This window comes from Oryza sativa, chromosome 2, assembly GCF_034140825.1.
Source record: "Oryza sativa Japonica Group chromosome 2, ASM3414082v1".
Lineage (NCBI taxonomy): Eukaryota > Viridiplantae > Streptophyta > Magnoliopsida > Poales > Poaceae > Oryza > Oryza sativa.
In genome coordinates this window covers 24,383,445-24,406,935 of record NC_089036.1, presented here as the reverse complement: position 1 = coordinate 24,406,935, position 23,491 = coordinate 24,383,445, and the positions used below count along the sequence as shown (strand labels likewise).

The 23,491-nt window shown below is 39.9% G+C and overlaps 2 protein-coding genes and 2 long non-coding RNA genes across 8 annotated transcripts in view; 1 reads left to right on the top strand and 3 right to left on the bottom strand.

Annotated features, from left to right (window-relative positions):
• The window catches only part of LOC4329945 (uncharacterized), a 32,589-nt gene extending 22,429 nt beyond the window's left edge, over positions 1 to 10,160 (top strand). For 3 of the 4 annotated variants that reach the window (XR_010739385.1, XR_010739387.1, XR_010739386.1), the window contains 2 exons: positions 9,478 to 9,602; positions 9,691 to 10,160. This is a non-coding gene — a long non-coding RNA (uncharacterized lncRNA). Of the gene's footprint in view, positions 1 to 9,151; positions 9,212 to 9,477; positions 9,603 to 9,690 lie in introns of all 4 variants that reach the window. The other variant, XR_010739388.1, reaches the window with a different exon arrangement.
• A 554-nt stretch (positions 10,161 to 10,714) lies between these two features.
• Positions 10,715 to 14,805, bottom strand: LOC4329944 (uncharacterized). Of its 2 annotated transcripts, none has more exons than XM_015769879.3 (6): positions 14,633 to 14,805; positions 13,336 to 13,367; positions 12,489 to 12,680; positions 11,619 to 11,669; positions 11,173 to 11,243; positions 10,715 to 11,088 (listed from the first exon to the last, which is right to left on the bottom strand). In XM_015769879.3, exons 1-6 carry the CDS (start codon positions 14,683 to 14,685, stop codon positions 11,080 to 11,082), a joined length of 408 nt encoding a protein of 135 aa, XP_015625365.1. In that variant the 5' UTR covers positions 14,686 to 14,805; the 3' UTR covers positions 10,715 to 11,079. The 2 variants fall into 2 exon arrangements, with proteins under 2 accessions (XP_015625365.1, XP_015625364.1); XM_015769878.3 differs by having other exon boundaries at positions 10,715 to 11,083.
• Positions 14,806 to 16,909: 2,104 nt separating this feature from the next.
• Positions 16,910 to 17,517, bottom strand: LOC112937822 (uncharacterized). Its single transcript, XR_003240437.2, has 2 exons — positions 17,383 to 17,517; positions 16,910 to 17,244 (listed from the first exon to the last, which is right to left on the bottom strand). It is a non-coding gene; the product is annotated as an uncharacterized lncRNA (long non-coding RNA).
• A 1,691-nt stretch (positions 17,518 to 19,208) lies between these two features.
• On the bottom strand, positions 19,209 to 20,428 carry LOC4329943 (uncharacterized). Its single transcript, XM_015769472.3, has 3 exons — positions 20,223 to 20,428; positions 19,903 to 20,025; positions 19,209 to 19,589 (listed from the first exon to the last, which is right to left on the bottom strand). Exons 2-3 carry the CDS (start codon positions 19,994 to 19,996, stop codon positions 19,447 to 19,449), a joined length of 237 nt encoding a protein of 78 aa, XP_015624958.1. The 5' UTR covers positions 19,997 to 20,025; positions 20,223 to 20,428; the 3' UTR covers positions 19,209 to 19,446.
• Between the last annotated feature and the right edge of the window lie 3,063 nt (positions 20,429 to 23,491).

Sequence of the window (23,491 nt, the reverse complement as noted above, 5' to 3'; positions counted from 1 at the left end):
GGTTTCCTTGTACCAAACGTTTATGGGTTTCTCCCTTGACGCTTCATTTCCGTCTTCTCATTTAAACTTTATGCTTTTAGTTGGATTGCTTTTTTTTTAACGTTCTGCTATTTGGACTTTAAATATTTCCTGTTCTTTCTCGTGTAACGATTTTTTTCATCATTAAGTTTCAACTTGGTACTTTAAATTTGATTTCTTCAATTACAAATTTTCTCTTTTTTTGAACTTCTATTTGCACTCTAAAGCTTTATTTTAGTTCTGAAATCCCAATTTCCTAAATTTTGTATAAACTTATGCTTACTAGTTTTTTGAAAAGAAAATATTTGCTTGCATTTAAACCTTGCGGCTTTTTTTTTGCTCTGATGATCTAATAGTAGACTTATAACTAATTTAATTTCTATAGTTACGTTACCCTGTTTATCGAGAAAAAATATCTTTGTTGCGGGTTTACGTTATATTTGGTTGCATCTTACTGATTTTATGAAAATCGTAGTTTGCTTGTCCCTAACAATTTATTGTTTTCTTCGTTGACGCTTCTAGATTTTGTAACGTTCTTCTTGCATCCATTCTTCAAATATCTTTTTTGGAGTTTCCTTTTTTTTTTGGTTGTCACGGTTCGTCTTCGTAAAGTTTGATTGAACTTTGTTTTCTGGTTTAACAAAACAAAATATTCATTTTACATTGAGGCCTAACCGTTTTATTTTGCTCCGACGTTAATTTTGAACTTATAATTGAGTTGTAGAGTCGGGTCTCCCTGTTTATTGAAAACAAATAACCTTTTGTGAGCTGGACCGATGCATTTTGTTGCACATCTAATCCTTTATAAAAGTCACAGTTTCTTTGTATCAAACATTTCTAGTTTTCTCCCTTGATGCTTCATTTTCCAACCTATCCTTTAAACATTATGCTTTTCGTTGGATTTATTTATTTTCGAAAGTTCTCTTGTATTAATGCTTTTGACACGCTAACTGCACTTTAAAACTTTATTTTGGTTTCTCAAGTGACGGTTGTTTTTCACACTTGAATTTCAACTAGGTACTCTCTTTTCGGAACTTCTCTTTGGACTTTAAAACTTTATTTTAGTTCTGAAATCTCAATTTCCTAAATTTTGTATCTACTTATGCTTACCGGTTCGTGAAAATATTGCTTGCATTTAATCCTTGCGGCTTTTTTGTGCTCTGGTGTTTTAATCGTAGACTTATAACTAAGTTCTAGAGTTACGTTTCCCTGTTTATCGAAAAAATATCTTGGTTGCGGGCTAGACTTCTACATTTGGTAGCATCATTTTGATTTTATGAAAACCGTAGTTTACTTGTTCCAAACGATTTATGGGTTCTTCGTTGACGCTTTATTTTTTATCCATAAGTTTAAAATTTTGTACTTTTAGTTGGATTCCTTGATTTTGTAATGTTCTTCTTGCATTGATTCTTCAAATATCCTTTTTGGAGTTTGCAATTTTTTTCGTTGTCACGGTTAATCTTCCTTAAGTTTGTTTGAACTTTTTTTTTCTGTTTTATAAAAGCAAAATATTCTTTTGCATTGAAGCCTGACCGTTTTATTTTGCTCTGACGTTAATTTTGAACTTATTAATTGAGTTATTTGGATTCGTCTTCTTGTTTATTGAAAACAAATAACATCGTTGTAAACTGGACCCATACATTCTGTTGCACCTTGAAGCTTCTATAAAAATCTTGATTTCCTTGTATGGATCGTTTTTAGGTTTGTCCCTTCACGCTTCAATGTTCCGTCCTTTCATTCAAACTGAACGCTTTTAGTTGGATTTCTTTGTTTTCGAACTTTCTCTCCTACTAATGCTTTTGATATTCTCTTTGGACGTTAAAGCTTTAATTCAGTTTTGAAATATCAGATTTCCTAAATTTTGATTGAACTTATGCTTACTAGTTAGTGAAAAGAAAATATTTCCTTGCATTTAAATCTTGGGCTTTTTTGTTCTCTACCATTTTCATTTTCGACTTATAACTCATTTTCCGTCCTTTCGTTGAATCTTACTTGCGTAACGGGTTTTTCTTTCAACATTAGGTTTCAACTCGGTACTTTAAGTTTGATTTCTTCAATTACAAATTTTCTCTTTTTGGAACTTCTCTTTGGACTATAAAGCTTTATTTTCGTTTTGAAATCTCAATTTCCTAAATTTTGTAGTATAAACTTATGCTTACTAGTTTGTGAAAAGAAAATATTTGCTTGCATTTAAACCTTGCGGCTTTTTTGTGTTCCGGCATTTTAATAGTAGACTTATAACTAATTTAATTTTTGTTGTTACGTTACCTTGTTTATCGAAAAAAAAATACTTTGTTTATCGAATTTGTGTAGCCCAATCTAGAAGGGATAAAATCTTGGTTCTTTCAGGGTAGCTCAAAAGGTTACCCATCAATCTCTCTGATTTTCTTTTTAAAAATTTCTTATGAACCTTTAGAACTTACCTAAAAATTAGGTAAAGATAGTAGACCGATAAATTCCAGCACTGCATCACTTGTCTTGCCCAATTTCTCTAAAATAATCTATTTGTCCAAAAAATCAACATTCCTTCCCAGATAGGAGAAAACTTTGTTAGGATCATGGATATAATTTTTTTCTAATTTATCACCCATCTAGCATAGTCTTTTGCTTCAGTTTGCGCCTCGGGACTGGATAGTACAGCATATGGCACATAGACCTATTTAGCTCTTCCATTTAAATTTCTTGATAAACCCCATTGCAAAATTTTATTTTATTTTAAGGGGGATAGAGTGCCATGAACTTACAAACCCAGAGACAACATGTAACCTTTGCAAGCCCCCACAAGCCTAAATGGAAATATCATACTAGGAACAAGTCGTAAGCAAACTATGTAATTTAAGATGAGATGGCTCAGTGTGCAAATTTTGTGACCCTTTACGGTCGGATGCAAGATTTGTACATCGTAGCAACTCACAACATGGTTTAGGAACTTCACTTTTAGGTTTTGAAAACTTCTCTAAGATAATCCATTTGTTTTAAAATTACCATCTCTTTCCTAGATAAGGAGAACTTTGTTACGAGTCTAGGTAAAAAAATGTTTAATTTTGTCACCTTATCCTAGCCTATAGCGTATAAAGAGTTACAACCATTCCAATGCCCATGAAAAACCATGAGTAGGATCAATAGTCTCAAGAACAATTTTCCCGAAAGGATTGTTCTATGGCATGTACGCAATACAAAATATCTCCATAAGCATTGTATCATATCATACATGCATCGCATCATTTCATTCATCATGATATCATACATACATCTTTGCCTTTTTGAGAAAAAGAAAAGTTATTGCTGCACATGCCATCTAGCATCCCGTTTTCTACCACGACCAAGTTTATGGATGCACATAATGAGACCGTCCTGATGCATCCAGTATGACTCGACAAATATTCCTAGAACACCTTGGATTAGATTGCATATGACTAATTAGCAACTGGAGAACAAATATTGTCAACCCCTAAGATGTAACCCAGAGTTTTGTTCAATTTATCCTTATTTTCCCAACCGCCTTACTTGCTGTCCTAAAACTTAAATTTATCGAATGTGAGATCAACAAGGTTAGATCATGACTGTAGACCATGAAGACTTGAACCTTGTTACATCCTAATGGTTAGAGATTCTAAATCAAGTATTCTTGAAAAGTTTTATAAACATTTAAAATCAATAATATCGTATTGTTATTGGAAAACAACATAGCCATTACACCTTAGATCGTATTCCACCAACCAAACAAGGATAGGTTCTCATACCACCCCCACCAAAGACAAAATCATCGTAAGAGCCACATAAATAATATGAATTCCTAAGTAGGCTGACCCATATTCGAAAAGGAAATAGTTGCATGCATTTAAACCTTGCGGCTTTTTTGTGCTCTGGCGTTTTAATCGTAGACTTAGAACTAAGTTCAAGAGTTTCGTGTCCCTATTTATCGAAAATAATATATTGGTTACATGCTAGACATCTACATTTGGTTGCATCCTATTGATTTTATGAGAACCATAATTTGCTTGTTCGGAACGATTTATTGGTTTCTCCGTTGACGCTTCATTTTTAATCCATAACTTTTCGTGAGCTGCACCCTTGCATTTTGTTGCATATCTATGCCTTTATGAAAATCATGGTTTCATTTTATCAAACATTTCTAGTTTTCTCCCTTGATGCTTCATTTTCCATCCTTTCGTTTAAACCATATTATTTTTGTTGGATTTCTTTATTTTCGAAAGTTCTATTGTATTAATGTTTTTGACATGCTATTTGGTTTTATGAAAATCGTAGTATGCTTGTCCGAACAATTTATTGGTTTCTCCGTTGACGCTTTCGAAAATTTTGTTCGAACATATGCTTACTTGTTTGTGAAAGGAAAATATATGCTTGCATTTAAACCTTGCGGCTTTTTTGTATCAAATGATTCTAGGTTTCTTCCTTGATGTTTCATTTTCCGTCCTTTCGTTGAATCTTACTTTTGTTTCTCGCGTAACGGTTTTTTTTTCAACATTAAATTTCAACTTGGTACTTTAAGTTTGATTTCTTCAGTTACAATTTTTCTCTTTTTGGAACTTCTCTTTGGACTTTAAAGCTTTATTTTAGTTTGTGAAATTTTGTATAAACTTATGCTTACTAGTTTGTGAAAAGAAAATATTTGCTTGTATTTAATCCTTGCGGCTTTTTTGTGCTCCGACGTTTTAATAGTAGACTTATAACTAATTTAATTTTTATAGTTATGTTACCCTGTTTATCGAAGAATATCTTGGTTGCGAGCTAGACGTCTACATTTGATTGCAGCTTACTGATTTTATGCAAATCATAGTTTGCTTGTCCCTAACGATTTATTGGTTTCTTCGTTACGCTTCATTTCTCATCCATGCATTTTGTTGCACATCCAAGCCTTTATGAAAATCATGGTTTGCGTGTATCAAACATTTCTAGTTTTCTCTCTTGAAATGTGTTGTGTTGAGTGTGTGTGCGCGTGTGATGATGATATTATGCCTTGCCAAGGAAGGCAGCTATGCTTATGATGGTACTATGATGTTCTTTATGATATAATTACAGAATTTGTTTTGTTAATTGAATCATCAACTCCTTTGAAAGGAATTGTGAACCAAAACTTGCTTTACGCTAAAATTTAACTACATATAGCCTTCCTTGAATATATGCCCTGCATGTAATATGTTAGAATTGCTTTAGGCTTGGCAGTACATTATTTCTAATGATGTACTGACTCTTGTTATACTAGAGTATCCATTTTTGTAGGTTGTATGCTTAGTGTTTATTGAGTGATGCGGGTTTCAACCGTTTCTTCTAGGAATTAGATTCTAATTGGGGTCAACCCCCTAGTCGGTTTGCTTGTTGTTTGGGTAGGCAAGCTTGCGCGAATCTCTGATTATTTGGCTAGTTGGCCTATGTATAACTAAAGTAGTTGTAATTGAATTTTGTTTGTCTTGTATTTTCTTCTGTGTATCATTGCTTAAGATGAAAGTGTGAAGCTAGTGGATATCCTAGGAACTAGTTCCACATGAGTAAGGGTTTAGGATATTTGGGATGTCGTAGAGCTTTAGCTATTTTCGTCAAGTTTCCTGAATGTGTAACACATCTAGTCACTGCCTTCGTGTGGTTTGACGGACACATCTCAGGCTGAAGTTAACTGGCAAGCTAAAGTCCCAGCAATGTCTCCTATATCCTTTACTTGAGGCTTCGGATTTTACATTATGCCTGCTACTTGATTTGAATTGTTCACTTCAATTGGCAGATATAATGTAAAGTTCAGGTGTCCTCCACAGGCATGGTACCAGAGCTAATACCAACTATAGGAACCCCTTAAGTTGGTCGTTTAGAATGGTTTCTTAAAATTATTTTGAGGGTTTTGCTCTCAGCTACAAATTATTTTGCGAAAATCATATTCAACCTTATATATCATCCCTCTCTAGAGATTACTTTCCTCTAGGTCTCTATTTTGATTTTGAAAACTCTTATCTTGCTCTATAGGACCGAGACCTTTTGAAAGCTTGTACTAAAGTGAAAATGAGTTTGAAAACACTTATTAATCATAAAAAATCAGTTCCAAAGTGTTTTGAAAAGTTTTGAAATCCATTTGCAATCACCTATGTACTAGTACGGATTTGCAAAATATCGGGTTAAAAATAGCCTCTAGTTATAGGATTTGAAAATGGATGGATAAAATTTAAATCTTGAAAGACATGATATGGTTTCCATCTCCTTATGTTATCTCTGCACCAAAAAAAATGAATTTGGTAGATTTTGAACTCCTCTCTTCCGACATTTCAAATTTTACTGACATGGTCTAGAATGGGTAGTTTGTGAAGGATAAAATTGTTGTGCTTAAACCTGTAGATTGTTGCTTAGATGGACCACCCAAAATTCACATAGCCTCTGTACCACCCTAACCTAATGTAAACAAAAGATGAGGAATTTAGGTAACTTAAAACATGAATGAAGTTTCTTTCTGTGTCGGTTGATCGTGTTTTGGAATTTCGAGTCAGTCTGTTAATTTTGCCTAGGCTAAACCGTAGACGATAGACCTGAGAATTTTTACAAGGAACATGTAGAATAGGCATCATGAATTTTGGTGTGATTTTTGGACCTTTGTATCATAGGGTAAAAACTCAATTAGTGTGCATAACCGTGTTCTGAAATCTTTAGACAGCGGCGTTCTTCTTTTTATGTAGTCCAAACCGTAAAAGATAATCATGCTATCTTTTAACAGTAGCTTGTAGACATACCCAGCAGACTCCACGAATTTTGGCTAAATTTTTTGAGTCTTTGCATCATGGTCTAAAAATTCATAAAACACTGCATAGTCCCAACCTAAAAACAGTAGGTAACCTGGTTGTCGAATTTGTGTAGCCCAATCTAGATGGATAAAATCTTAGTTCCTTTAGGGTAGCTCAAAAGGTTACCCATCAATCTCTCTGATTTTCTTTTTAAAAATTTAACTTTTCGTGAGCTGCACATTTTGTTGCTTCATTTTCCATCCTTTCATTTAAACCATATGCTTTTCGTTGGATTTCTTTATTTTCGAAAGTTCTATTTGATTAATGCTTTTGACATGCTATTTGGACTTTAAATCATTTATTTTGAAATTATAATTGAGCTGTAGAGTTGGGTCTCCCTGTCTATTGAAAATAAATGACTTTGTTGTGAGCTGGACCGGTGCATTTTATTACAAACGTGATAAAAATAGCACGTATAGTGCAAGCTAGCTAATTCGGAAACCACACGGAAAATGTTGAATCATCTGAGATTTCGCTCGTCGATCGAGCACAACCTTGGTCCATAATTCGAAAACCACAAGGAAGATATTGAACAATAGTTTGTCGAATTTCCCTTACGTATTACCCCCCCCCCCCCCAACTACCACCACAACCAAAAAAAAACTTCAAGAGATATCCGGCCTCATCACCTTATATACTAGGTGATACCCCGCGCGTTGCGGCGGGGATTCTAAGTGATGAACTAAAGATTGCTTACGATAGTTTGTATGAATGAAAAGTGACCAATTCTGATAAAATAGGGTTACTAAAAGGTTGACGTTTCAAGTTTAATGATAATACAAAGGTGTCATAATACAATATATGAAAAAACAACTTCAAGTCAAAAAAAATATATGAAAAAACAACTGTCAGTATGTTAGGCCAGATGGGTTAGTGATAGAACAATTAATATGGACAATAGTAATTTAATGGCCAAAATGATAGAGGAATAATTGCAAACCTTGTCATTGGCATGTTTTTTCTCCAGCTGAAGTTGTTTGCCATATACATAATATCGACCTGTAAAAGTTGCTTTCTAAATGTTATGTTGAACAAAAAGAATATATTTAAATCTTTATAACAAATTATAAGTGATATGAAGATAGAAGGTCAACTTTGAGACATATGAATGGATTGGTAAGGTCAATTTTGTCAGGCCAATTTTGAGAACATTCGGAAGACAGATGTTTCTTCAACAAATGTTATAAATAAGCTAATAGTCAAATAGACAATACATGTGCACTGTTGCGAATGGCGATCAATTGCCCTTTTCGAGCTTGATCAAATAAGTTGATGTGTTTCAGTGTTTGCATCATTGGAATGAAAATAAATGCTATTGCGGTGAAAAGGGAGACGCCGCCGGCAGTTTCCTGATGTTGTGCCAGTGCAGCACGTTGAGGAGGCGAGCAGTCCCACGACGGTCCTGATACCCTCGGCGGAGGAAAACGTTGGGTTGGGTCAATCAACAAGAGTTTTCTGCATGGGTGCTGAACCAACGAAGATGGCACTTGATCCGATGGTTGCAAGATGTTGATGACGTGGCTTCACGTGGAGGCTGCTTTAGAGAAGTTAATGCTTGTAGTGGATTACAACTATATAGTAAGAAGGGATTCGGAGACATGGAACACCGGGTTCCCAGTGAGGCAGAGCACCGTCAACCATAGAGCGGGATGAGAGGAGGGGAAGGCGGGGAGCAACGCCCCACCAGGCTACCGGGGAGCACCAGCAGCGCTGTGGCGATGGTGGTGGGGACCTCCTCCTTGGTGAAGCGGAAAAGGCGGAGCCCAGCAGAGGAGCGGTAGTTCGGGAACCCATCCAGATGGCATGTCGATCGTGAAGAGGTCACGGAGGTCAGGAGGAAGCTAGAGGCCACGCGGAAGAGCTCGGGGTCAGAGAGGCCTGGGAGGACAGAGACCCTAGCGGTGGCGAGGTGAGCGAGGACAGTGGACGGTAAGGGAGCGACTGTGGGGTAGGAGGAGGGAGACGCTGTGGCGGGTGACACGCGCAGGGTGGTGATAGCAGAGCCATGGGTGGTGAGGCGATGGAGGCCGGTGGCATGGGAGGGTGAGTGCAGGAGGCCATGCGGCACTGGCAGGCGGTGGTCGACGTCGACCATATGGAAGGGAGAGGGGAAGAGAGAGGAGAGGAGGAAGAGAAGTGTTATTCACTAACATGTGGGTCCCACTCTGCCACGTTAGCTAAAAGCGGATCAATCAGGATCCTAGGCAGTATTATGTTCAGTTTTAGCACTGAAAGTTTACGATTTTAGGTTTATAGCACCGAAAGTTACCTCAGTTACATTTTTTAGCACTTCGTCACAGTCACCCTCTCCATTTGTTTCTTCCTCCTCCGAACTCCTTGCTATTCTTCAGTTCAATATGCACACTGTACAGAAGGATGATTCTCTGTTTCTCACTCTTCCAAGTTCCAAGGTATGTGGAAAATCTAATTGTTGTATTATGTTGTTTTCTAATCTATTACATCGCCTCTCTCATAAGGTATATATAGGAGTACATAGGAGTTAGAAACTTGGAGTACAGTACAAGTAAGAGCAGATTTATCTCTAGATTATCTCTAGGATTCTATCTCTAGGACTCTATTGTATCTCTAAGATTCTATCTCTAGAATTGTATCATATCCCTATATTTGTATTTGACTCTTATCTTTAACTAACATATCTGTGTTTCTAACAATGTAGGCGTCCGCCCACGCTGAAATCGGCCAGGCCGATGCTGTTCAGTGCTCACTAGTAGAGGCAAGCGGCTGACCACGAACGCCAGGGACGATGCGAATGCAACCTGCATCGTCTCAACTGCTCACCAGGTTCTTCTTGGTGCCCCTATTGGTGTCACTGCCATCAGCCCATCGTGGTCGATCAATCTGCGCCGCCTCAACATCACTGTGTGTGCAGGAACAAGAACTTAATTACCGGTGGCCATGGTGACGTGTTATCATGAGCATGGCGAGCCCAGACACGAGCATCGCCATGGCAGCCTATGGCGATCGAGCTCCGCTGCTCGAAAGCGCCGGCCTGGGCATTCTCGAGGGCGGCGGCCGCAGGCGAGTGTCGGCCTCGAGGGTGTTGGCATGGGCAAGATTGAGGGCTGCTGGGGCGGATGGGCTCTAGGACGGCGGCCGAAGTCTAGGATGAGCGCAAGATGGGAGAACGGAAAGGCTAAAGAATAGAAGGACATTATCGGTATTTTGCATGTTTTCTTTGACAAAAAAAATAAAATAAGTATGAAACTTGACTGAATTCCTGACAGAGTGCTAAAAATTAAAACGAATGTAAATTTCAATGCTATTAAAGTGAACCCAAAACTTTTAATATAAAACTCAAATCATGAATTTTCAATGCTATAGAACCATTTTTTCTTTGTATCTGATATTTCGGTTTATAGATGAATTTCAGACCAGACCAAGTGAACTAATTCCCCTCAGCCGCGGCGAAGCTAATCGTGCTACTCGTCTCCGTCTCGCGCCCGACCGGGCCCACCGGCACCCGTTGTCAAACGTTGTCAAATTTATGCAGGCTCTTAAGTCCACCATTCTCTTTTGTGTAGTTATACAAAGTCACAAACCTGTATTATCGACGAAAATCTCGTTTCTTGTAGATTCAGATGCATGGCCTCTCTGTTTACTTTAAACATCATTCAAGCGGACAACAGGTGGATGTTAATTTGCCTAAAACCGACATTTTTCATCCTCACTAATAGCTGATCCATTTTGCTGTGCTACTTATTTACTGTTCTCTGCAATGACTGTTTGGAGATGCTGCTCCACAAAATTCAGTGATGAATAGATGTGTCTTGTGTATTTATCATACATCTGTTCACTTAAGCCAATATTCGAGCCTTTTGTCATGTTACATCAAATTGCATTCTTCACTTAAATAAATAAGGTTACTCAAAAAAATGCTTTCGAAGCAACAAATCTGACAAAACTGCAAAAGTTCACCCTTAAGAAGAGGGATATATATATAGCATTGGTTCTGCACTTCTGCATGCTAAAGTACTCCACATGATACAGCAGGCTGGCTTTCCATCCATAAGGTTACAAATGGGCAGGATTGCCGTTTCTGTTATAAACCAAAGGAGTTGCAAGTTAGAGTAAAGCATTTATAGTCGCATCATGCATACAGTTTCAGTACAAGATACAACACACAGCGAACTGGCAATAGATTGCTTTTTTGTAAATCTTAGCACTCCAATGCAGCTTGAGCTTGATTAGTTCCAGGTGTTGACAGACGGTCCTGTGACTGGTTGCTCATCTAGGGCACGGCGCAACTCCTCAGAGAAGTTCATCTGTACTACCAATGACCACAGAAAAGGAATCAGAGTACAGAAACTAAGACGTAGGAGAACAGTATGACAAAATCGCAGGTTCAATATACCTGATGAGGAAGTTTCATGTGACCATGACCCCATGATGATCCACTAGATCCAGAGTACATCACCGGCTTATCTGGCAAAACATCAACAGCATTTAATGGGCTTTGGTTTAGTGCTTCCCGTTGGTACAACTGACATGAAAATTCACTTGAGTGCACAATTGGGTACTTGATGGTGTTCATAATAACATATTAACATCACGAATTGCTATACAGTACTATAATTGCTATCACCATAATTGTGCGGCGTCACTACTGTTGCCAACACTTTATATTCACCTCCAATTTCTATCATAACTTATGAAACGGTAATCTAAATTAAACATAGGTCTAGGATAGTATGCCAGGTCTTGTAGAAATTGATCCTAAAATATCTAAAGATTCCTCTACCATGATTCATGACATAGTAAATCTCCCATCATGCGGCCTGAATTTGATTAAGGACTCACCAGGGGAATCATATGACTGATCATTGTACAAGTTCATTGCTGCAGCCCAACCTACAGGGGAAAAGCAGCAAAGGTTTATTATCACATAAGAAGAATGGTTGTAAATAAAGTTGGTTCAAAATTAGTACAGCAACTGTAGGAATACATATTTGTTATATATGCTTAGACCATCCTTGATTAAAAGTTGCCTAACTTCCGGTAAATTACTGGTGGCATATGCACAATTGCACATAAAGAGAACAGTTGATGGTATGATTAATGAACAAAAAAGATAGGATAAGCAGTAGGTACACAGTTTGAATATTCTTCCATGCTACTAACATGCAGAGAACCCCAAAATAAATCACAACAGGTGCTCCACGTATTTTTCTTTACAACTTACAGTATCTGAATATTGGATTATCAGCCAGTGTAAACTTATTAAAGCAATGGGCGGTTCTGTAATATACTGCATGTGCTTTTACTACTTACTCCCTCCGTCCCAAAATATAAGCATTTTTGGATCACGACATAGTCTTCGAGATGCTACTTTGACCAACAATATCTATAGAAATAAAATGTTTTAAATAAAAAGAGTTGCATATAATAATAGTTTGATTAATGATAAATCTAGTAACATCAATTTCACATTATTGATTTTTTTTTATTTTTTTGCTATTAATAGTTAAAGTTAAAAATGGTTGACTTAGCACTATGCTAAAAAATGCTTATATTTTGGGACAAAGGGAGTAGTATGTTATTACTGTAGACATAATGTATCACTACCACAATAACATGCAACAATTCCCAGAAAGTCAAAAAGATAGAACTTATATCATAGAAATTCTACAAGCAGTTAAAAGGGAAGCTTGGTCTCTCTGAGAAACATACGGTCATTGAGAAGCTGGGCAGCCTCACTGGCACAACATCCCTCCAAGGGTATTAATCTTGTTTGACTGTAATCATTCTGAGGATTGCTGAAAAAAGTCTCATGAGGGATAATTGGTGGAAGGTTCTTTAATGAAGGAGCATGGCTCTTCTCTCCATCATTATTGTACAAATAACTAGCCTTCTCAGCCCTATCTGTTTGGTATAACAAAAGTGTTACAATGTCAGCCAAAAAAAAATCACCTCATAAATTAAATTGTTATGCTTAAACATACAGATAAATCATTAAAAAAAACACATGGATAAGGAAAAGATAGCCCATAAAAAAATTATTGGAAATATGCATAATCAAATAAAGACATGTCAAGGTTAGAAGATTCTGGACAGCTATTGGACATAATAAGTAAACTCTGAGTAAAAAACACATTTGACTTGTAAATGACTGATTGTAGGGATTATGATTGCAGGTAGCTTGCATTAGATGCATGAAGTTGCATGTTGTACAGAGTATTGGCATCATTAATACAATGGAGTAGGGGGGCTCATACAAGGATATTTGCTTGCAAGGATTTCCTTATAGATATAGAGTGGTTATCAACATGGTCGGTGTAAGGCACATATTTTTCAGCCCATTTGTGGAAAAGAAACATGGCAGTTTCACTGCATAGAAATCTACTAGAGGAATAATGAATTAAGTTTGATACCATAACAACCAACAACTAGATAAGACCTTATCAACTAATTTGGAGACCTTATATAGCAGTCAAGCCAAACAAATAATAAAGGAAAATATAATAAATCCCCAAAACATCATGAAATCCAACTGATTCAATTGGTAAATGTGATTTACCTCCAGACTTGCGTCGATTGTTAGCACGGTTCCTGAAGCATATTCAGTAAAGATAGCCATCAGAAAGCATATCTATGCATGATATGTAGCAAGATTATTAAAACTAAATAATAACTAACATTAGACTGCAGACAACAGAATATTTCAAGAAATAACTGATGGTTTCAAACAAAATAAATATTTAGCTCATAAATACAAAGATGGAACAAAGAAGCCATATCAAGTTATCAACTAATCAAATCAACAAGGTGATAGACTGATTGAACAATATGTCTTTAGCAAATCTACTTCTTCATTGTGAACTCCACTTATAATTGTGAAATTGTGATTACGCGATCACCTATCAAAGGACAATTTTCAATATCTGGCAGTACATGTAACTAAAGTATGATAGTCTTTATGCTAGTCATTATATGCGTTGTGTTAAAGTCATGCGTTAACTTATACAAGCTGACCGACTGTTTGGCAGAGTTTTGCTAAGCCATGTTAGCTTAATTCGCTAACCCAAATTCCAATCATGGGTCATCCTTCACTTGCTAAAACAGGTAGTTAGGTCAGCATTAAACATGCCCTGAAATAAGCCATTAGATTAGCCATGTAGCTTGAACAAAGATTTTTCTAAAAAAATTCTTTTAAGGATAAAAGTTAGTTGCTAAGGTTGTTCATTCTCAAAAAAGCTAAAAAGAGAGACCAGCGAGCCAATAAACCACCACAAAACTTAAAAACGGCAGCTTGCAAGCGACAAAAAGATATATGTACTAAAACCCACACGTTCTTTATGAGCAAACACAAAAAGCCAACGTCCAATAGAACACCAAATAAAAGAAAACGATATTCGATTTACACTGGACACAGATTTGTACGTGGCACCACAGATCAAGCCCATCAAAGCAGCTCAAAAAATCTAATATACCGCCCAAATCTAAGCAAAACGGCAACACACCAAGCTTCCAATGATCCCGACCACATCAGCACAGAAATGCCCCCAAGCCTCGAAGCATGATACCCAGTAAAAAAATACGCTCAGAAAAGACCCAAATCGAAATATCCAATCGAACAAGCTCCTCGACAAAAGCCTCCCAAATCAGAAAGAAACGCCCCCCAACCAAATCAGCTCACCCACAAAAGATTCAAGCAAAGCAACCCGCCCCTCCTCCTAACTCGCTCTCCCAATGCGATTCTTCACTACGGCCACCCCCCAGATTCCAACCAAGAAACGCCACACCTCTCATCGCCTACGAGTCCCCCCAGCTCACGTAAACGCTAAGGATTGAAGAAGGAACAAAACGAGGCGGACCTGTGCACGGGAGGGGTGTATCTCTTGATGCCGTCCGGGTTGCCGTCCGCCATCGCAGCTCAGCGCAGGGGAGGGAGGAAGGATGGGGGGGGCCTCCTCCTCCTCCTGCCACCCTCTTCCTTCCTTTCTCCTCCCGACGAGAGAGAGATGCAGAGAAGAGAGAGAAGAAGAGCGGAAGGAGGAAGGAGGAAGAAGGGAGGAGGAAATTGGTGGGTGTGGCTGCTAGTGGGCCCATCCTGTCAGTGTGCAAAGTGGCAGTGCTTTGCGCACTGAACGCGGTAATGTCTCTTGGTGTGGAAACTACCGCCCCTGACAGGTGGGCTCGTGGGAACAGGCCGTCGTGTGGACCCCACATGTCAGTGGAAATTACTAGATGTGGTAGAGGAAGGATAGGTTTTTTTGCCCGCATAGGCAGGCCGTAAGGGCCCAACATTGCACGAGCCCACAAGGGAATATGGGCCAGGCCGGATTTGCTCATCTCATCCCCAATCCAAAGGTAAACAGGCCCATCACATCGATGTGCCCAAATTCATCTTGGTTTTGGTACATATGGTTCTTTTCTCCTCAATCCTCATTAAATTTTTTACGCAAAATGAGGTGATATTAACATATGATAAATTAAGTTTTAATTATTACAAACTTAAAAAATAAAATAATATGATATTTTAAAGTAACTTTCATATATAAAGTTTTCGCATGAAACGCATCGTTAACAATTTGAAAAGCGTGCCACGAGTATCCAAAATTTTTTCCAACTTTTGTTGGAGAAAAGAATAGGGGCCATAGAGAATATCCCAGAATCTTTGGTTGGAGGAGTTGTTGACTTGCTGTCAGTTGTCAGTTAGAACATCTCCAACAGATTGGCTATTTTTAAGCTCTCCAAATGAGCATTTGGCCAGCCATCTAAAGAATTGGAGAGCCAAGTTTGCATTTTACTCCAACAGTCTCTCTATTCACATTCTCCAATTTAACATCGGGTCCCACATGTCAGTCTCTCGTTCCTCCTCCTTCCTCTCCTTTCTTCTCCCATACCAATCCTATCCCGATGCGGGCATGGAGGTTGACTGTGCATAGGCTGGCAGCGGGGGCGGCGGAGGCTCGCGACGACGACGACCCCGGGCGCGGAGGACGGCGGCAGTCGCGGCCGGCGACGGCGCGGAGGGCGGCGGTCGCGGCCGACAACGGCGCGGAGGGCCGAGGTCGAGGCCGGCGACGGTGCGGAGGGCCGCGGATGTGGCCCCCGCGCGTGAATCAGGACGAAGGCGCCAGCCAAATCGGGACGAAGGCGGCGGCGACGACGTCTCCCCACGCGCGCGAGGCGGGAGGCGATGGCGGCGGTGACGGCGGCGGCTACGGCTCCCAGCGCGTGAGGTGGGAGGCGGCAGCGGAGGGGGCTCCTCACGCGCGCGAGGCGGCGGCGGTGACGGCTCCTCGCGCGGCAGCAGCGATGCAGATGGCGACGGCTCCCCGCGGCGGCGACGATGATGCCTGCTGCAGCGGACTGTGGACCAGACGTCGCTCGTCGACGGCGCCCTCGGTTCGTCCCCGCCGCCGCCGCCGCCTCGTGCTTTCCTCGTTCGCTCGCCGATGGCGCTCCTATGGACCAGTGGTGGGTGGACAGGAGAGAGAGGAAGGATGGGGCTGGGAGTGGTGGTGGGACCCATCTTTGGCCAGCCGGAAGAGGCTGGCTACATTTGGCTGGCTACATTTGGCTAGTCATAGGAGCAATTTGTCTATTTGGAAAGTTTGTTGGAGCTCCTTTTTTTTCTATGTTGGCTAAATTTTAACTTAGAGAGCTAAATAGATAATCTCTTGGAGATACTCTTAGTTCTAACTATTTAGAATCTTCAGCAGTCATAAGCTATTCCAAATATTTTCTATATTCTTATAAACTGGTTTCTCAGAATCTTAATCTTAATCTTCTTAAACATGGCAGAGTTACAAACCTCGCAATTTACGCTTGAACATAATGTACAACTCAAATGATAAATCATCATCACCAAATACATCCAGCTTGTGTTTTTTTAAGAGAATATTCATCGATTTACACAAGTCTGAAAAACCAAATTCAATGTCGACGAATCAACAATAAAATCGAAATATACGTATCACATATGGACAATTACAGATAAGCTCTTGTTCTGCTTCTACAGATTATTCTATTCATATGTTCTACGGATCCTCTTGGTGCAATTGAAGGAGCATGAAGCGAGGAACTAGTAGTAATCAATCACAAATTCTCCAAATGAAAACAAATGTTTAGAAATTTCAGTGAAGTAGTAACAAATAGCAAATCCAAGTTTATTGAGTATGCATGAGACCTGAAAATACTTGTTCGATCGCCAATTTACATATGCAAGAGCAAGTAGGGATCAATGGCTTCTACATTAATCATGAATCATATATAGCATTGACCAAACAAGAAAGCCACCATTAATCACTGGTTCCATTCCGATATCAGAGTGATGATCGTTCGCAGCAGCATTGTGCCGAACCATCCGGTTTACTCTTGCAGTAGCACGGAGCATTGTCAGGGTAACCAAGGTATCTGCATCTAAGCTTGCACACATCACCCCGGCAGAACATGACATCGTAGCACGTCCCTTCATCGGCTTCACGTTTCACGATGAAATGATTCAAAGCCAACATTTGATTATTGAACACACATCGAAACAAAGATTAATACATGAAAAGTTAAAGTGTAGTGATGTGAAAGTTAAAAAGTCTTAGAGAGCATATATCCCTAGTACCTGCATAGCAAGATGGTAGGGTGGAGGACATGACCATAACAGCCAAGAAAACAGCAGTCAATGGGTTCCCCATCCTTCTCATGGCCATATTAGATGATTTATAACACAATCTTATCTACTTTATATGTTAGAGCTTTGCAGGAGTTTGTATAGAGGCACAATAGACCTTAGGCATTCAATGTATTTATGTTTTTCCCTGCATTGATGTTGATATATATTTGCAGTTGCATTAATTGTGTTAGATAGCACAAAGTATATGGTTTTGGAGGATTCCTAGATGGTTAGATTTATTGTACATATCCCTATTTGCATTTATTGTAGATTTCAAGATTTGAGAATTTATTGATTATTATATTGTTGTACACATTCATGGAATCTAATAGTATTAGACTATTACATTCAATCCTGAACATCATTTTTTTTTTCAATATTGACCAAGCAAGAAGGCCACCAATTGATCGCTTCTAATGTCATTCTGATATCACCGAAGAAGTATCGTTCACAACAACATTGTGATGAACCATTTGGTTTAGTCCTGCAGTAGTACGGAGAGCGAGGGAAACCACAGGATGTGCATGTAAGCTTATACATATTCCCTTAGTAGAACTCAACTTTGTAGCATGTAATTTTGTCAAATTCGAAAAATGATCCAAAACTGAAATAGATTATTGAACACATATCAAACAAAGGTTAATAAACAAAAAGTTAAAATTGCAGTTTAGTGAAAGTTAACGTCTTAGAGAGCAGATGGCAAGGTGGAAGACATGAAAACAACAGCCTATGAGTAACCCATCCTTCTATTCATGGTGGACAATTGGACATATTAGAAGAATATTACTTCGATATGGACTCTATTGTATATGTTAGAGGAGTTTATATAGAGAGAGGCACGGTAGGATCTTAGACACTCATTGCATTTATGATTTTTCATGCATTAATGTTGACGTGTATTTTCAATTGTATTTATGGGTGTTAGATGGAGTATATCTGATTGGTGGATCCGATAGGTCTACCATACAAATCTCCTGGATTTCAACACTTGAGAATTCATTGATAGTGTCAAGTTTCACACATTCATATATTAGATGCACATATTTTGTTACACTTTCAACATAGTAAAGGTAAATAGGTAATGCAACACAACTTCTACACTTACAATTAGTTCAATGTTTTTTCTTTCCTTTTCTTCTTTTCATGTATGCAAGAACACCTTCTGAAAGCTTATACCATAAAAATACATGCTCCGATGCTTAATTCTAAGTTGCCTCGACTATAACTTTTCCAATAAAAACACATTCATGGTGTTAAGAGAAACGTAGGCAAGTTACATTCTAAATGAGGCCTATATTTTTTTTAAGCACATGAGGTTTTCTTCCTATTTCCAGATTCAATATAGGTTAACACTCCCCTACTTTACTAACTGGAAATAGGCAGCCCTTCTGGCTATATGTATTCTTTGTAAGAAACAATTCAATATAATGTACTACAGATTTTGCAATATGAATGCTACATTGCTACCTTCAATTCCTGGTCGATCATTTGAGTACAAATCATTGAGTAATTAGTCATCTTATTTTCGCCGGCAAGGCTATAGGCCTATAGCAACCGATGCTCCAAACCCCTTGTTTTCAAATTGCACCAAGGAACGACAAAGTGTGCCGGGTATACTGAATTTAATTTATGGAATTTTGATGCGGCTCTCTGAATATTATGTTTGCAACTTCAAACAAAACAAATTCTAAATCTGTTTCGAACATAAATACTACAAATTGTTCGAGGTTACTATTCTACGGAGTATCATTTTCGTCCCTGAAGAACACTAAATATTATCAGAAACAAACTGCGAGGATCGTCGCGATGCTATAGCATTTAACCGTGCGGTTCGAGCTGATTTCTCACCGGGAATTAACACAAAAATTACAGCAAAAATACATGCTAGTTTGCTTTAACTGAAAGTCTGAAACAGGAGGTGAATTGTGCACGGGCTTAATCAGCACACGCGCGCAACAATATTGGCTTTCTTTCTTCCCCGAGAGAATGCTAGGGAGGGCTGATGAAGAAGATTTATTCAGACGACTTGACGATGAAGTTCTGGCGCCTGACGGGGTTCATCACCACCGGCGGCCCGGCCGTCCGCGGCCACGCCTGGAACTTCTTGTCCGTCTCCTTCCCCCACTCGTCAGTCGCCATGGTCCGAGTCGTCGTGCCTAGTTTTGCCAAGAAACACATGTGCAAGCAAGCAGTGGTCAGATGCTGATGACCTGCAAGCTACTTTGTTTAGATAATGGAATAGAATATCGGCCTTTACTTAACGAGTTACAGTCAATTATTACACCAATTCACTCAATCACGAGCACACCTCAACAAGTCATAAAACACAAATAAACTGAAGTAAACACAAACTAATAAACACTAACACAAGAGAAAGAGCACATAAACTGCAAGCTACGTACTTAAGCTAGCTAGGCAGCTTAGCTAAGGAGATCTCGGTGGTCAGAGAAGATAATTAAGCTAGCTCACCTCCAAGAAGCTTTCCTTCCGCGATGTAGATCTCGCAGACATAGGCGAATGCGAAGGATGCAGCCACTGATCCGATGATGTACTTGGTCGCCATGCTGTGTGATCACCAGCAGCTAGCTAGCCCTGCAAAAAAAAAAATGTGATCAAATGTTAAAGATTCGGTTTTTTCCCTACTCCAGTTCAGTTTTGCGAGAAAAAAAAAGAAACTGATAAATCTCTGGTACATATTGCAGAAAGAAGAGTATGCATGAACTAGGAGACATCTAAAGCATTGTATGTACAAGAACTGGAACGGCAAACATAGGAAACTGAACAGTCACCTTGAGCAAACAGTGTTGGTTCCTGAGATGTCTTTGGAACTATGGAAGCAGTAGAGAGCAAAATGTTTGACCTTAATTGCGTGTATGTAAGCTAGCTATGTGGCGGTTTGGCATCTTAATACTGCCTAGCTAGCAAAGCCAACTTGCCTGTATCATAGTCGTTTGAAAATTGAAATTTGTGACTTGTGAGGCAGGTGGCCAGTGCCATAGACTAATGAAACAGTACGTGGTTAAATGATAGAGAAACTTAGCTTGGCATTGCTTCACAAATTGTTGGTCGCCGTCGCCGCCGCTCTGCTTTTGAGCAGTGACAGCTAGCAGCCATGGCAAACCAGGGCAAAACAGGGGGCGCCGCTGTATTCTGGTCACTGGACATTAAAAAATATTCAGCATCGCCTATTGACGTTAACGAACTCCTACTGCGTTATATATTGTCATTTTGCGTATTGTTCTCGTATTCTTATCCCCATAGCAAATATCGTCTTGGCGAAAATCATGTGCTTAGACTTTGTGATGGTAGTATACTAAATTCCTGCTTTAACCACGATCCACTCTCCGAGGCGTATGCCGAGCACGAGCAGTGACCTTGACGTAGATTGAAGGAAAAGAAATGCTCACATATCGCCCTTTTTAATGCAAGCAGCATGCAATCAATTAATGATCAGCTCATAACTACATATAGCGAATCACTTTGCTAGCCTTGCCAAGTACTCCCTACATCTTAAAAAAACTCAACCACGATATGGACTCTGAATAACGATCTGGACAAATCACATCCTCTTCTAGATTAAGTATTTTTAGGATGGAGGGAGCAGCAAAAGCAGCAGCACGACGGACGGGCTGACGAGCAGAGCTCGGTTGACAGGGTTCTCTGCAGCAGCTATCATGACACCCGTTATTTGCTCGTGACTTGAATAGTTATAAAAATATAAAAAATAATTGGTAACATCGGTAATGAATAATACTTGTACGACAAAAAAAATTCTGTTATTTTGTTGATCGAATTTAGACTTTTATGTTTGTACAGTGTCTTATATTATCATAAGCTATCTTATTAAAATTTATAATTTTTTATATAACTGTTTATTTATAAACTGCATGTAGAGCCTGTTTGGTAGAGCTCCAATTCCTAAATTTAGCTCCAGCAGTTGAGTCTGGAGTAGAGTTATGGAGCTGCCTAAACCCAGCTCCACCTCTCTAGTTCATTTTGTGAGAGAGCTCTACCCAGCTCCGCTCCCATATTAGATAGAACTGAAACTGTTTGGTTGAGCTTCAGCTCCAGGAGAGATGGAGCTAGAGCTGGAGCCGTGCCAAACAGGACCATCTAGGTACTGACACGTGTAGAAAATACTTCCCGGAGCTTTGGTTCTTCTGTTCCACTCCACCCATCGGCACAGGCGGGCGTCTGCACTCTGGGCCTCTGGCGTGCGGCGCCCGCGCGTGGTCTGGTTGCGCAGCGCGCTGCGCCGGGTGGAATCCGTTGCGGCGGCGTACACCGTCACGGCGTCACACACTCACACCAGCGCCGCGCGCCGCGGGGGACGTCAGGGACTCGCGCGGGCCATGCAGGTTGGGCTGGCTCTCGGCCTCTCGCCTGTATCTCAAGGGGGTAGCAGCCCATTGCGTCGGTAGACCTAGGACTCCCCCCGTGGGCCGGTCACGTGGAGTCGTACGTGGCCCTCGTCGATAGCGCCGCAGGCCTCTCTCACCACAAGTCCACGATGCTGCCCCGAGGATGGTTGTACACATGGTAGAACAGTCCGAGAGGGGAACAATTTTGCCTACAAATTATCCACAACTTTGCGAGCGTTTCATCCGTTCCGAACAGTCCCCTTCCTCTGCTGCCCCATCATCGCTCATATCTGGATTTTTTTTTTGAAAGGAGTATATCTGGATATATATAATACCCCTTCGTACTCGTAAAGAAAATTGTTTAGGACAATGTTTAAGTCAGACCTTGAAAATATAAATCATAAATAACTCTCAAATTGTTGAGTTTGAAAATATAAAAATTATATAAATAGATTTGTCTTGAAAAATATTTTCATAAAAGTATACATATAATACTTTCAATAAATATTTTTTTATAGAAACAATAAGTAAAAGTTGTATTTTAGAGACCGTGTCACTGTCCAAAATGACTTTCTCTACGAGTAAGAGAGAGTATTCCTTTTTTTTTCATGACTGGACAACCGCAAAATCCACGCGTTCGTCCGCTGGTACAACTCCTCCCTGTCACGGCTAATTTACCAAGACCGTTGATCCAAATCTACGCTCATCATCTCCACCTAGCAGAAGAGGCAGTACAGTCAGCCAGTGGCACAGCGTCAGCGTCACTACAGAGTGTGCACGTACATACATGTTGCTGACTGTCTCCTGCTTAATTACTTGATGCTTCCATGTCGTCGTGCTTCTGCGGGGGACGGTTTATTCCTCGCGAATATGCCTCTAATTCGCTGGCATCAACGTACCATCATCCCTTCCGTGCACGCACCTACCCGATCCAAAATATATCCTTCGCTTCAATACAGCACTAGCAGCTTCATCTCATTCGCCCCATCTTCCAGTCTTCCAGGCGTCCAGCTCCAGTTTCTTCTCATTGACAATATATCCAGATTATGCTCTGGGCTTGCTAATTGCTACTAGTAGAATACTAGGGGTGGTCGTGGTGTGCAGGTGAGATTATTGCTACCCATGAACCTGTTTTGTTGCTGGTCATCTAGCTACCCGTGCATGCCTGGAGATTGGAGAATAATTGACGATGCAGCAGTCGGCTTATTGGCTCTTGGGCACGCGTGGTTAGATGACCATCAGCAAACAAGTTCGTGAGACGCATGCATGGTTTCGTCGATTCTCTGGTTCATTTGAGGTGCGGCTGCAATAGGAGTTCCTTTTTGTCATGTATGCTTCTTCGATCTCTGCTCCCGTTGACCTCGATCTCGTTATCAGATTCGTGTTTTTCTTTTTCCCTCTCCGCCTTAAGAAGAAGCAAAGGCGGTCGCGTTCTCTTTGCGTGGCTCTGTCGTTAACTAGCTACGTCTTGCTGGTTAGGAGTAGTTCTGAATTTGCATTGCAGACTTGCAGTGTGTGTCTCTGAAGACGACGCTGCAAATCGCCGTCTCCGTGTGCTTAATTACGACAGGTTTGCAAGGAACAGCGGCTGTTGATGTTGCTGATCGTCAGCAATTCCGTGTTTATGCGTGTCTGATTGCAGGAAAAATGAGTACTAGTAGTACCTGGTATGACGATCAGTTCCAGGTCATCAGTAG